The sequence below is a fragment of the Triticum aestivum genome, chromosome 6A, assembly GCF_018294505.1.
Source record: "Triticum aestivum cultivar Chinese Spring chromosome 6A, IWGSC CS RefSeq v2.1, whole genome shotgun sequence".
NCBI classification, from domain to species: domain Eukaryota; kingdom Viridiplantae; phylum Streptophyta; class Magnoliopsida; order Poales; family Poaceae; genus Triticum; species Triticum aestivum.
The window spans coordinates 37,115,274-37,129,261 of NC_057809.1; the positions used below are offsets into that span (position 1 = coordinate 37,115,274).

Sequence of the window (13,988 nt, forward strand, 5' to 3'; positions counted from 1 at the left end):
GGTTCAGCATATTATCCCCATTTTTTCAGATTGAGGCTTCCAGCCACCAACCGTGTGAGTAGCATGACCATTTCATATCTAACCATTGCTGAAATAAGATTTTTGATGTGTGCCCGTGGCCACCCTATTTTTTGTACAATCTTATTACCTCTTTAGTCATACTACTAATACTCCGGAATCAACATATTTTTTCTTTTGGTAAAGTTTGAAATAAGCATGTAAAGCATCGATTGTTGTTTGTGTATTGAGAATCATTTTATTGAAACAAACAAAAGGTTTGTGCACTGGCAATCATTTTATTGAAACGAAGAAAAGGTTTGTGCACTGGCAAGTTTAGATCAGGTCTTGCTCGGATTATTGTTAATACGTAGATCATGCAAAAAGTTGTGGTATCAAAGTAAATGTTTTTGTTGTTTTGTCGCCTTCAATGCTTGAATGATATAGATGTCATAGATGTTAAAATTTGAGTGCACTAATTCAGACTCTGTTGTATGAAACAAGAAATATATTCAATTGTAGTGCCAGACTGCACAACCATGTGGTAGTGGTGGAGAATCTGGATAATAGAACTGAATGATTCTGTTAAATACAGGTTGGAGTGATTCTGTTAAATGCAGGTTGGAACCATGTGACTTTGGTTTTGCATGTTCCATACATAAGGAACAAGATCCACTAACCATGGGCATAAAAATAAACTATACTGGGATCACAAACACATCTTCAAGGATGATGGATCAAAACTTTGGTTTCTCTTTCTGTTTCTATAGTATCATGTACATTTATACAGTGTAGTGTATACACATGGGAAAATTGTATGAAGATCAGCTATTCCTTAAAAGGCGGATGCCAATCGGAGGTCGTCAAGAGTGACTTGGGAGTATCTATGAGCTAAGGATGTTGAGTAGAGAAACTCTGCTCCGGACTAATTTCCTGAACAAATGTCCTGCTCCGCTCTCAAGATCTCCGATACTGCACTCTAACCCCGACAATTGCTCCTCCTTGCAAACAACTGCCCTCTTTTTGTGAAATGGCTTGAAAACAAGAGACTGTTTAGGCATCTCAATTTGCTTTGACAAGAGATGGATTGTGGACTCCAGCAGAGAGGCGGAGATCTCTCTGGCCTTGGCCAAGAGCATGACCATCCTGCAATCTGTAGGAGTCTTCTTCGTGTTTTTCTTGAAATGATTCTTGGCCTTCTTCGCCAAGCGGGTGTAAGATTGGATCTTAGCTTGAGCAGCTGCATCATCCCCTTTCCTTAGAGCCACTTGCAGCTCTTGGATGATGGCCTTCATCTCAACAAAGATCTCTTGCATGGCGCTGCAGAGATCTAGCAGCTCGAGAGAACCTTCCATTTCTCCATCCAACATGTTCCTCTGCTGGGAGGAGAAAACTTGGTGGCTTGGTAGGCAAATAATGTCTTCAAGACCATCGTAGATGCTTGCAAGACTCCTGAGACCATCGCACATGGTGCTGATGGAATTGGAGGAAGAGATGCTTGCTTCTAGGCTGTGGAGCTCTTGCTCGACTTGGGTCTCACTAACATGAGGCCTAGAAGGCAAACTTATCGATCTTTGGTGGAAAGCCATATCTGAGCTTGAAGCTTTTCTCTGTATGTATTGTGGTTGATGAAGAGTTGAAGAAGGAAGACTTCTTTGTTTGTTGTGTCTACTTCTCTGCTCAGGCCTATTTATACAGAAATGTACAAACAGTAGCATTTGATTGGTAGACATGAAGAATCATGCAATTACATCTCTCAGATGCTGTCTGCTATGCCTTGAGATTTTTTAAGCACAAGCATAGACATTGGAATCCTAAAGTCGTCTCATGTTTAGTACATTGTTTTATGTGTCTACTGTCCTTGAGATGGGTCATCACATTATTATGTTCCAGCAATTGGCAACAAGAACCAGCAATCGTGGATCTTGGCATAATTGCTTACCAAAGCCATTATTTAATGGATTGCTAACCTAGCATTTTGCTGTGGAATGCCATGTTTAGGCCATGGAAACAAGATCCATGTTAGTGGTTCAGCGTGTTATCTCTGTTTTTTCAGTTTGAGACTTTCAGCCACCCACCATTTCATATCTAACCATTACAGAAACAAGCTTTTGTTGCATGCCGTGTCCACCCTATTTTTTCGATGTTTACGTACAACCTTATTACCTCTTGGTCAAACTAACTGATTCTCGAACACTGTCATCTCTACTTTTGGTGAAGTTTGAAATAAGCATATAAAGCGTTGGTTGTTCTTTGTGTTTTGAGAATTATTATACGGAAAAGAACAAAGACTTTGCACACTAGCAAGTTTGGATTAGGTCTTGCTCAGATTATTGCTAATTCTGTAGAGTAAATGTTTTGTTATTATTTTGCCTTAAATGCTTAGATGATATAGATGTCGAGGATGATAAAATTTGAGCACTAATTTGGAATTTGTTGTATGAAACCAGAAATATAATTAATTGTAGTGCCAGACTGCACAACCATGTGGTAGTGGCGCTGGAGAATCTGGATAATAAAACTACAAGTTGGGACCGTGTTACTGTGATCCACTAACCAAGGTATAAATAAGTATACTGGGATCATAAGCACATCTTCAAGTATGAAATGGTCAAATGGATCAAAACTTTTGTTTCTCTTGCTATAGTATCAGGTACATTTCTACTGTATAGTGTATACATAGGGGGAAATTGTATATGAAGATCAGCTATTCCTTAAAAGGCGGATGCCAATCGAAGGGTGTCAAGAGTGTCTTGGAAGTATCTATGAGCTAAGGATGTTGAGTAGAGAAACTCTGCTATGCACTAATTTCCTGAACAGATGTCCTGCTCCGCTCTCAAGATCTATGATACTGCACTCTAGCTTTGACAGTTGCTCTTCCTTGCAAAAAACTGACTTCTTTCTGTGAAATGCCTTGGAAACAAGAGACTGTTTAGGCATTTCAATTTGTTTCGACAAGAGATGGAGTGTGGACTCTAGCAGAGAGACACAGATCTCTCTGGCCTTGGCGAAGAGCATGACCATCCTGTAGTCTGCAGAAATCTTCTTCGTGGTCTTCTTGATTATGATTCTTGGCCTTCTTCGCCAAGTGGGTGTAAGATTGGATACTGGCTTGAGCAGCCGCATCATCCCCTTTCCTTAGAGACACTTGCAGCTTATGGATGATGGCCTTCATCTCGGCGAAGACTCTTGCATGGTGCCACATAGATCTAGCAGCTCGAGAGAACTGTCCATTTCTCCATCCAAGAACTTCCTCTGCTGGTAGGCACAGACTTGGCTGCTTGGAAAGTGTAATGCAGCCCATAACCTAATAGTTTTAGTGTAGGCATAACATCATTGTTGTTTTCATTTACCACAAACATGTAACACAAACCTAATTAACAGAACCTAGCAAATACATGATGGATATACATCATACAGATTTCCTTTGTCATGCATATATTCATCTCAGAGCCCCAAGAGATTATAATCAGTATCACAAAATCTGATATGGATCAAAACTTTAGTCTTTGTTTCTATAATTTCTCTACATTTGTATTGTATACTATACACATGGGAAAACTGTATCAAGATCGGCTCATCCTCAAAAAGGCGGATGCCAATCGCAGGGCATAGAGTGATGTGGAGTATTTATGAGCTAAGAATGTTTAAAAGAGAAACTCTGTTCTGGACTAATTTCCTGAACAGAAGTCCTGCTCCATTCTGAAGATCTCCAATGCTGCACTCTAACTCCTGCAATTGCTCCTCCTCACAAACGACGGCCTTCTTCTTGTAAAATGCCTTGCAAACAAGAGACTGCTTTGGCATTTCAATTTGCTTCGACAAGAGATGGAGTGTGGACTCCAACAGAGAGATGCAAATCTCTCTTGCGTTGGTCAATAGCATAACCATCTTGTCGGACGCAACCTTCTTGGCAGTCTTCTTGAAATGTTTCCTGGCCTTCTTCGCCAAGCGAGTAAAAGACTGGATCTTGGCTTGAGCAGCCGCATCATCTCCTTTTCTTAGAACCACTTGCAGCTCTTGGATGATGACCACCATCTCGGCGAAGGTCTCTTGCATGGTGCTGCAGAGATCTAAGAGCTCAACGGAGCATCCCATCTCTCCATCCAACATGTTCCTCTGCTGGGAGGAGCAAACTTGGTGGCTTGGTAGGCAAATAATCTCTTCAAGACCATCGTAGATATTTGCAAGACTCCTGAGACCATCGCACATCGCGCTGATGGAATTGGAGGAAGAGATGCTTGCTTCTAGGCTCTGGAGTTCTTGCTCAACTTGGGTCTCACTGATGTGAGGCCTAGAAGGCAAACTTATCGATCTTTGGTGGAAAGCCATATCCGAGCTTAAAGCTTTTCTCTGTATTGTGGTTGAAGAGAGGAGGAGCAGAAAAGAACGCTTCTTGGTTTGATGTGTCTACTGCTCTGCTCAGGCCTATTTATACATAAATGTACATGCAGTAGCATTTGATTGGTAGACATGAAGAATCACGCCATTACATCTCCCAGATGCTGTCTGCTATGCCTTGAGATTTGCCAGACGCATAGAGATCGCAACACTAAAGTCGTCTCGTGTTTAGTACATTGTTTTGTGCTACTGTCCAAACAATTGGCAGCAAGAACCAGCAGCGTGGTTTCGTCTGATGGTGGATCTTTCTTGCATGCTCAGGCCATTATTTAATGAGTTGCTAACCTAGCATTTAGCTGTGACATACCTGTATTTAATAATGTGTTTTCCTTGGTGGGCAAATTTGCAAATCACAGGTCAAAGCCTCGAGGTCGGAGCTGGCATGTTTAGGCCATGGTAGCAAGATCCATGTTAGCGGTTCAGTATATTATCCCCATTATTTCAGATTGAGGCTTCCAGCCACCAACCGTGTGAGTAGCATGACCATTTCATATCTAACCATTGCTGAAATAAGATTTTTGATGTGTGCCCGTGGCCTCCCTATTTTTTGCAATTTTTTTGTACAATCTTATTACCTCTTTAGTCATACTACTGATACTCCGGAATCAGCATATTTTTTCTTTTGGTAAAGTTTGAAAAATAAGCATGTAAAGCATCGATTGTTGTTTGTGTATTGAGAATCATTTTATTGAAGCAAACAAATGGTTTGTGCACTGGCAATCATTTTATTGAAATAAACAAAGGGTTTGTGCACTTGCAAGTTTAGATCAGGCCTTGCTCGGATTATTGTTAATACGTAGAGCATGCAAAAAGTTGTGGTATTAAAGTAAATGTTTTTGTTATTTTGTCACCTTCAATGCTTGAATGATATAGATGTCATAGATGTTAAAATTTGAGTGCACTAATTCGGACTCTGTTATATGAAACAAGAAATATATTCAATTGTAGTGCCAGACTGCACAACCATGTGGCAGTGGTGGAGAATCTGGATAATAGAACTGAATGATTCTGTTAAATACAGGTTGGAGTGATTAGGTTAAATGCAGGTTGGAACCATGTGACTTTGGTTTTGCATGTTCCATACATAAGGAACAAGATCCACTAACCATGGGCATAAAAATAAACTATACTGGGATCACAAACACATCTTCAAGGATGATGGATCAAAACTTTGGTTTCTCTTTCTCTTTCTATAGTATCATGTACATTTATACAGTATAGTGTATACACATGGGAACATTGTATGAAGATCAGCTATTCCTTAAAAGGCGGATGCCAATCGGAGGTCGTCAAGAGTGACTTGGGAGTATCTATGAGCTAAGGATGTTGAGTAGAGAAACTCTGCTCTGGACTAACTTCCTGAACAGATGTCCTGCTCCGATCTCAAGATGTACGATACTGCACTCTAACTCTGACAATTGCTCTTCCTTGCAGAAAACTGACTTCTTTTTGTGAAATGCCTTGAAAACAAGAGACTGTTTAGGCATTTCAATTTGCTTCGACAAGAGACGGAGTGTGGACTCCAGCAGAGAGACAGAGATCTCCCTGGCCTTGGCCAAGAGCATGACCATCCTGCAATCTACAGAAGTCTTCTTCGCGGTCTTCTTGAAATGATTCTTGGCCTTCTTCGCCAAGCGGGTGTAAGACTGGATCTTGGCTTGAGTAGCTGCATCATCCCCTTTCCTTAGAGCCACTTGCAGCTCTTGGATGATGGCCTTCATCTCGGCGAAGATCTCTTGCATGACGCTGCAGAGATCTAGCAGCTCAAGAGAACCTTCCATTTCTCCATCCAACATGTTCCTCTGCTGGGAGGAGAAAACATGGTGGCTTGGTAGGCAAATAATCTCTTCAAGACCATCGTAGATGTTTGCAAGATTCCTGAGACCATCGCACATCATGCTGATGGAATTGGAGGAAGAGATGCTTGCTTCTAGGCTGTGAAGCTCTTGCTCGACTTGGGTCTCACTGACGTGAGGCCTAGAAGGCAAACTTATCGATCTTTGGTGGAAAGCCATATCTGAGCTTGAAGCTTTTCTCAGTATATATTGTGGTTGATGAAGAGTTGAAGAAAGGAACACTTATTTGTTTGATGTGTCTACTGCTCTGCTGAGGCCTATTTATACAGAAATGTAGAAGCAGTAGCATTTGATTGGTAGACACGAAGAATCATGCAATTACATCTCCCACATGCTGTCTGCTATGCCTTGACATTTTTTAAGCACAAGCATAGACATTGGAATCCTAAAGTCGTCTCATGTTTAGTACATTGTTTTATGTGTCTACTGTCCTTGCTATGGGCCATTACATTATTATGTTCCAGCAATTGGCAACAAGAACCAGCAGTCCAGTTTAGTCTGATGGTGGATCTTGGCATAATTGCTTACCAAAGCCATTATTTAATGGATTGCTAACCTAGCATTTTGCCGTGGAATGCCTGTATTTAATCAGGTGTTTTCTTTGGTGGGCACCCTTGCGAATCACAAGTTAAAGCTTCGATGATCAGAGCTGGCATGTTTAGGCCATGGAAACAAGATCCATGTTAGTGGTTCAGCGTGTTACCCTGTTTTTTCAGTTTGAGGCTTTCAGCCACCCACCATTTCATATCTAACGAGAAATGAGCTTTTGTTGTGTGCCCGTGTCCACCCTATTTTTTCCGATGTTTTCGTAACACCTTATTACCTCTTGGTCAAACTAACTGATTCTCGAACACTACCATCTCTACTTTTGGTAAAGTTTGAAATAAGCATATAAAGCATTGTTTGTTCTTTGTGTTTCGAGAATTATTATATGGAGAAGAACAAAGACTTTGCACACTGGCAGGTTTGGATTAGGTCTTGCTCAGATTATTGTTAATTCTGTAGAGTATTTTTTTGTTATTACGATGTTAAAATTTGAGCACTAATTTGGACTTTGTTGTATGAAACCAGAATTATAATTAATTGTAGTGCCAGACTGCACAGCCATGTGGTGGCGCTGGAGAATCTGGATAATACAACTGATTGATTCTGCAGACTACAAGTCTGGACCGTGTGACTTTGATCTGGCTTGTTTCATGCATAAGGGACAAGATCCACTAACCAAGGTTATCAAAATTAAGTATACTGGGAACACAAGCACATAAGTTCAAGTATGAAAAGGTCAAATGGATCAAAACTTTTGTTTCTCTTGCTACAGTATCATGTACATTTCTACTGTATAGTGTATACATAGGGGAAAATTGTATGAAGATCAGCTATTCCTTAAAAGGCGGATGCCAATCGAAGGGTGTCAAGAGTGTCTTGGAAGTATCTATGAGCTAAGGATGTTGAGTAGAGAAACTCTGCTCTGGACTAATTTCCTAAACAGGTGTGCTGCTCCACTCTCAAGATCTCCGATACTGCACTCTAACCCCAACAATTGCTCCTCCTTGCAAACAACTGACTTCTTTTTGTGAAATGCCTTGGAAACAAGAGACTGTTTAGGCATTTCAATTTGCTTCGACAAGAGATGGAGTGTGGACTCCAGCAGAGAGACGGAGATCTCTCTGGCCTTGGCCAATAGCATGACCATCCTGCAATCTGCAGAAGTCTTCTTCGCGGTCTTCTTCAAATGATTCTTGGCCTTCTTCGCCAAGCGGGTGTAAGATTGGATCTTCGCTTGAGTAGATGCCTCATCCCCTTTCCTTAGAGCCACTTGCAGCTCTTGGATGATGGCCTTCATCTCGGCGAAGATCTCTTTCATGGCGCTGCAGAGATCTAGCAGCTCGAGAGAACCCTCCATTTCTCCATCCAACATGTTCCTCTGCTGGGAGGAGCAAACTTGGTGGCTTGGTAGACAAACAATCTCTTCAAGACCATCGTAGATGCTTGCCAGACTCCTGAGACCATCGCACATCGTGCTGATGGAATTGGAGGAAGAGATGCTTGCTTCTAGGCTGTGGAGCTCTTGCTCGACTTGGGTCTCACTGACGCGAGGCCTAGAAGGCAAACTTATCGATCTTTGGTGGAAAGCCATATCTGAGCTTGAAGCTTTTCTCTGTATATATTGTGGTTGATGAAGAGTTGAAGAAAGGAACACTTCTTTGTTTGATGTGTGTACTGCTGTGATGAGGCCTATTTATACAGACATGTAGAAGCAGTAGCATTTGATTCGTAGACACGAAGAATCATGCAATTACATCTCCCAGATGCTGTCTGCTATGCCTTGAGATTTTTTAAGCACAAGCATAGAGATTGGAACCCTAAAGTCGTCTCATGTTTAGTACATTGTTTTATGTGTCTACTCTTCCTAAGATGGGCCATCACATTATTATGTTCCAGCAATTGGCAACAAGAACCAGCAGTCCAGTTTAGTCTGATGGTGGATCTTGGCATAATTGCTTACCAAAGCCATTGTTTAATGGATTGCTAACCTAGCATTTTGCCGTGGAATGCCTGTATTTAATCAGGTGTTTTCTTTGGTGGGCACCCTTGCGAATCACAAGTTAAAGCTTCGATGATCAGAGCTGGCATGTTTAGGCCATGGAAACAAGATCCATGTTAGTGGTTCAGCGTGTTATCCCTGTTTTTTCAGTTTGAGGCTTTCAGCCACCCACCATTTTATATCTAACCATTACATAAACAAGCATTTGTTGTGTGCCCGTAGCCACCCTATTTTTTCAATGTTTTGTACAATCTTATTACCTCTTGAACATACTAACTGATTCTCGAACATCCCCATATTTATTTTTGGTGAAGTCTGAAATAAGCATACAAAGCATTGATTGTTCTTTGTGCATTGAGAATTATTATACGAAAAGGAACAAAGACTTTGCACACTGGCAAGTTTGGATTAGGTCTTGCTCAGATTATTGTTAATCCTGCAGAGCAAATGTTTTTGTTATTACTTTGCCTGAAATGCTTAAATGATATACATGTCGACGATGTTAAAACTTGAGCACTAATTTGGACTTTGTTGTATGAAACCAGAAATATAATTAATTGTAGTGCCAGACTGCATAGCCATGTGGTGGTGGTGCTGGAGAATCTGGATAATAAAACTGATTGATTCTGCAAACTACAAGTTGGGACCGTGTGACTTTGATCTGGAATGTTTCATGCATAAGGGACAAGATCCACTAACCAAGGTTATCAAAATTAAGTATACTGGGATCACAAGCACATCTTCAAATATGAAATGGTCAAACGGATCAAAACTTTTGTTTTTCTTGCTATAGTATCATGTACATTTCTACTGTATAGTGTATACATAGGGGAAAATTGTATGAAGATCAGCTATTCCTTAAAAGGCGGATGCTAATCGAATGGTGTCAAGAGTGACTTGGGAGTATCTATGAGCTAAGGATGTTGAGTAGAGAAACTCTGCTCTGGACTAATTTCCTGAACAGATGTCCTGCTCCACTCTCAAGATCTATGATGCTGCACTGTAGCTTTGACAGTTGCTCTTCCTTGCAAAAAACTGACTTCCTTCTGTGAAATGCCTTGGAAACAAGAGACCGTTTAGGCATTTCAATTTGCTTCGACAAGAGATGGAGTGTGGACTCGAGCAGAGAGACAGAGATCTCTCTGGCCTTGGTCAAGAGCATGACCATCCTGCAATCTTCCGAAATCTTCTTCGTGGTCTTCTTGAAATGATTCTTGGCCTTCTTCGCCAAGCTGGTGTAAGATTGGATACTGGCTTGAGCAGCCGCATCATCCCCTTTCCTTAGAGACAGTTGCAGCTCTTGTATGATGGCCTTCATCTCGGCAAAGATCTCTTGCATGGTGCCACATAGATCTAGCAGCTCGAGAGAACCGTCCATTTCTCCATCCAACACCGTCCTCTGCTGGTAGGCACAGACTTGGCTGCTTGGAAGGCAGATGATCTCTTCGACGCCATTATAGATGTCTCCAAGCCTCCCAGACCCTCGCACATCATGCCGATGGTCGTGGAGGAAGAGATGCTTGCCTCTAGGCTCAACATCTCTTCTTCAATCTCGGTCCCGGTGGGGTGAGGCCTAGAAGGCAAACTTATCGATCTTAGGTGGAAAGCCATGTCTGATCTTGAAGCTTTTCTCTAATTTGTGGTTGAGGAGAGGAGCAGAAAAGAAGAGCTTATAGCTTGATGTATCTACCGTTCTGCTGACGCCTATTTATGCAGAAGGTATGTTCAAACATGTACTGTAGTATCTGAATGGTAGACATGAAGAATCATGCCATTGCATCTCCCAGATGCTGTCTACTATGCCTTGAGATCTGCCAGAAGCATGGAGATCAGAACACTAAAGTCATCTCATGTCTGCTACATTTTTTATTGTGTCTGGTGTCCTCGAGAAGAACCATCACATTGTCATGTTCCACTTATTGGCAGCATGACTAATTAAGAGGGGCATAGTTTGGTGGTGGATCTTGACATAATTGCACGCTGAAGCTATTATCTAGTGGAATGCTGCTCGCTACTGGCATGTTCTTCATTTAATCGGCTATTTTTTCTTTTGATGGATACTCATGATAACCACGGCCGGTGCCTCATAATTTGGAGCTGGCATTTTCATGTATCGGAAAACAAGATCCAATGCGCCTTTTATTTTGTTCAACATTGTGTCCCCATCTTTTCAGTTATATCGTATCAAACAATGACATAAACAAGGTTTTGAATTGTGACCTTGCTCACCAATCTCTTTTCAATGTTATGCGATGCTATTTCTTTTTGGTTATACTAATTGATTCTCAAACATCATTGTGGGTGAAGTTTGCCATCCTATCAGATTGTTTTTCTTTTTAGGTTATTTCTGTTGCTAGCCAAATTGTTCAGTTCTACGACTGAGGTCACTAGCCAAATGGCATAGATGCTAAACGAATCCTGTTTGCTAGTAATTTTGGAGCTTTCTGCCAGTATACAAGGTCTCGTAATAATTTGTAATGTTGGCACAAACGTAGTTACATAATAATTTGTTGCGCTCTGTAATCGTTTTCTTCCCTGCCTGTTTGGGTGTGTGTACTGTGTCTCTTCTACCTTCTCAATGGAATGAAACACAAGGCTTTTGCGTTTTCTCAACCCAAAAAAAAACGGTAGAATATGCTGCTTATTTTGAAGTCAGTGTTTTACCCAGGTCGGGTCATTGGTATGATGTAGTACAATTTAGAGCACACTTTAAAATTCTGCAACGCGTAAAGAAATGGAGTAATCTCCAATGGGTTATTTTGGGGGGTCGAATTTCTACAAGATTACATTGTTTTACAGTCTGTTTAAAGGATGGTCATTCCTTGGCTGAAATGGTGGCAATTAGAAGATTGGAGTATCTGGCAAATACTCCCAGCAAGAAATCAGGGCATTTGCAATTGCATATTAACTGCAGTCTACTGGTGCGGGAGAAAGTGAATTAGTGATGTCTATGTAGCACATATACTGACAGAATGTAAAATGAAACCAAATAAGTGGAAGATCTCGTAGTTGCAAAATCAACATGTTTCTTAGACAAATAAATGGTGATATTTCATAAGTAGAACATACTTTTGTTGCACTACAAGCACCCAGAATTGTTTTTAGTCATAAAGAGTGGGTGTGCACTGTTGGGGGCGATGCCGGACCAATCCCAACATGGAAGTATAAAAAAAAACCTATACATAAACATAAGTCTCAAATATCCTTCATGTTGAGCGCAGTGGAGTGTAGCAGAGTATTCTGAAAGGTGTGCAACTTCTGAAGGAGACAGAACTCAGATTCGTACCTTGTCTGGTCCATGGGTGCCTGGAGGGTGTTACCCGACAGTCAGGTAGTCATGCCAGTGCCAATCTCCCTACTGAAGTTGGCAAGTTACCGTGCTCATGGAGGCAGTGACTGAAACGTGGGGCATGGGATCGATTCGTCAAACTTTTGCAGCAGAGGATGTTCCCGTGGTCCTCATCATGCCGATATTTGAACAGAGTGAAGATTTGGTCCTGGAAACTACTTGGCACACAAAACTTGAGTGCATGATGTATCTCGCACCTTGATGATTCGCCAGCCTTGTCACCTGAAGTTTCACCCTGTGACTGGAAGCGAACCAGGATGGAATCAAGTATTGACAAGGTACAACAGACACAAAAGTGAAGGGTCCAAATGAAGATGATCCAGAGAATAGCAGTACACTCTTGGGGATTACCACAAAGCTATAACTAGAAGCTCGGTGAGTTAGTCCATGGGTTTTGATGGGATTTCGTTTATGACAATGTCATAAGTGAGCAGACCTACCCTCTATGGCTCACCGTATGAATGTTTCAAAAGCAAATTTGCATAACCCGCCCGTCAACGTCAATGTCATCACAACCACCCCAAGGAAACTTCAGTCAAGATTGGAGGGCAACCAAATTTGCATAAAATAATTGAAGGCCAAGGTCCTGATAATTACCTGATAGTACATAAAGTTCATATCGGGAACATGCGGCTACTAAAGCAGTCCACAAGTAGTAGCAGCTGGTGGTCGTGTGCCCGACCCACTGCCCACAGACTTGCACCCTGGTTTCCATCTTTCAGACTATCATATAGCAAAGTTAGCAACTGGTACAATTAAGTGGAGGCTCAGAATAAAACAACTTGGAAAGCTAGCACAGTGATGGCAGTGTGCATGAATGCCTTCACTAACATGCAGGAAGATTCTTGCCACGTACTTAAATTCAGACATGACTCGGATGAGATACATGCACCCACGTGATTAATCTAAAGTTAATTTAGTCGTGTGTATACACACACACACACACACACACACACACACACACAGAGAGAGAGCCATGTTTCCTGCAAGCAATGGCGCGCCCCAGTGGCAGCTTCTCATCATCATCCTCTACGCCGGCTGCTTCCTCCTCTCCTCGCCGCTCGATGCTCCTTGACATGTCGCCGCCGCAACGCCGCCACCCATCTCATTTAGCTTCAACTTCGCCAACTCATCCTCATACGATGCAAAATACCTCAATTTCTCGGGTGACGCGGCCGTGAACGACAGCTTGGTCAACCTTGCAGGCAACTCCATTGCAGCAGTGACTACCGGCGACCGCGGCTTAATGTCGTATGGGCCCCCGTGGCCTTTGTATGACAACACCACCCATGAGGTGGCGAGCTCATGCATGGATGGCTTCACGGGCATGCCCAGACCGGATGACTTCACGGCATCTTCTTCAAGAAATGCTAGGACACCATCAAAGATGACATTATGAGGGTCATACACATCTTTGAGTCCCTACATTCGGCAAATTTCCATTGGCTCAACTCCGCAAATGTGGTGCTTTTGCCCAAAGAGTGGTGCGGAGGGCATCTCCAACTACAAAACCATTAGTCTCATCCATGCTATCGATATTATTGCGAACGTGCTATCCATCAGCCTTGGCCCCCACATGGATGCCCTGGTCTCCAACGTGCAAAGTGCAATCATCAAGAGGGGAAGGATTCACGATAACTTTATGTACATCCGAACTTTGCCCGCTGGTTGCACAAGTGCGGGACCCCCACCCTACTCTTCAAGCTTGACATTCGCAAGGCCTTTGATTTGGTTAAGTGAGAGTACATCATTGATCTTCTACAAAGGAAAGGCTTCCTGACCAAGGTTCGGAATTGGATCACCGTGCTTTTCTGCACATCTTCATCGCGGATCCTCTTGA

The 13,988-nt window shown here is 42.1% G+C and overlaps 4 protein-coding genes across 4 annotated transcripts in view; all 4 read right to left on the reverse strand.

Moving 5' to 3' along the window:
• Positions 1-727: 727 nt before the first annotated feature.
• LOC123131869 (uncharacterized) lies at positions 728-2,354 on the reverse strand. Its single transcript, XM_044551569.1, has one exon. The coding sequence runs from the start codon at positions 1,728-1,730 to the stop codon at positions 882-884; it is 849 nt and encodes a 282-aa protein (XP_044407504.1). The 5' UTR covers positions 1,731-2,354; the 3' UTR covers positions 728-881.
• Positions 2,355-5,624: 3,270 nt separating this feature from the next.
• Positions 5,625-6,487, reverse strand: LOC123131872 (uncharacterized). Its single transcript, XM_044551571.1, has one exon. It carries the CDS (start codon positions 6,411-6,413, stop codon positions 5,709-5,711), a length of 705 nt encoding a protein of 234 aa, XP_044407506.1. The 5' UTR covers positions 6,414-6,487; the 3' UTR covers positions 5,625-5,708.
• A 1,199-nt stretch (positions 6,488-7,686) lies between these two features.
• LOC123131873 (uncharacterized) lies at positions 7,687-9,696 on the reverse strand. Its single transcript, XM_044551572.1, has one exon. The coding sequence runs from the start codon at positions 8,389-8,391 to the stop codon at positions 7,687-7,689; it is 705 nt and encodes a 234-aa protein (XP_044407507.1). The 5' UTR covers positions 8,392-9,696.
• Positions 9,697-11,425: 1,729 nt separating this feature from the next.
• Positions 11,426-13,988, reverse strand: part of LOC123131871 (uncharacterized) — an 18,993-nt gene continuing 16,430 nt past the window's right edge. The window contains exons 4-5 of the mRNA XM_044551570.1: positions 12,746-12,871; positions 11,426-12,389 (exon numbers count right to left, since the gene is read on the reverse strand). The gene's annotated coding sequence lies outside the window, so the exon portion shown is untranslated. The remainder of the gene's footprint in view (positions 12,390-12,745; positions 12,872-13,988) is intronic.

Excerpts from the sequence above, each read along its gene's own strand:
- LOC123131869 (XM_044551569.1), bottom strand. The coding sequence starts at position 1,730 with ATGTCTACCAATCAAATGCTACTGTTTGTACATTTCTGTATAAATAGG.
- LOC123131872 (XM_044551571.1), bottom strand. The coding sequence starts at position 6,413 with ATGGCTTTCCACCAAAGATCGATAAGTTTGCCTTCTAGGCCTCACGTC.
- LOC123131873 (XM_044551572.1), bottom strand. The coding sequence starts at position 8,391 with ATGGCTTTCCACCAAAGATCGATAAGTTTGCCTTCTAGGCCTCGCGTC.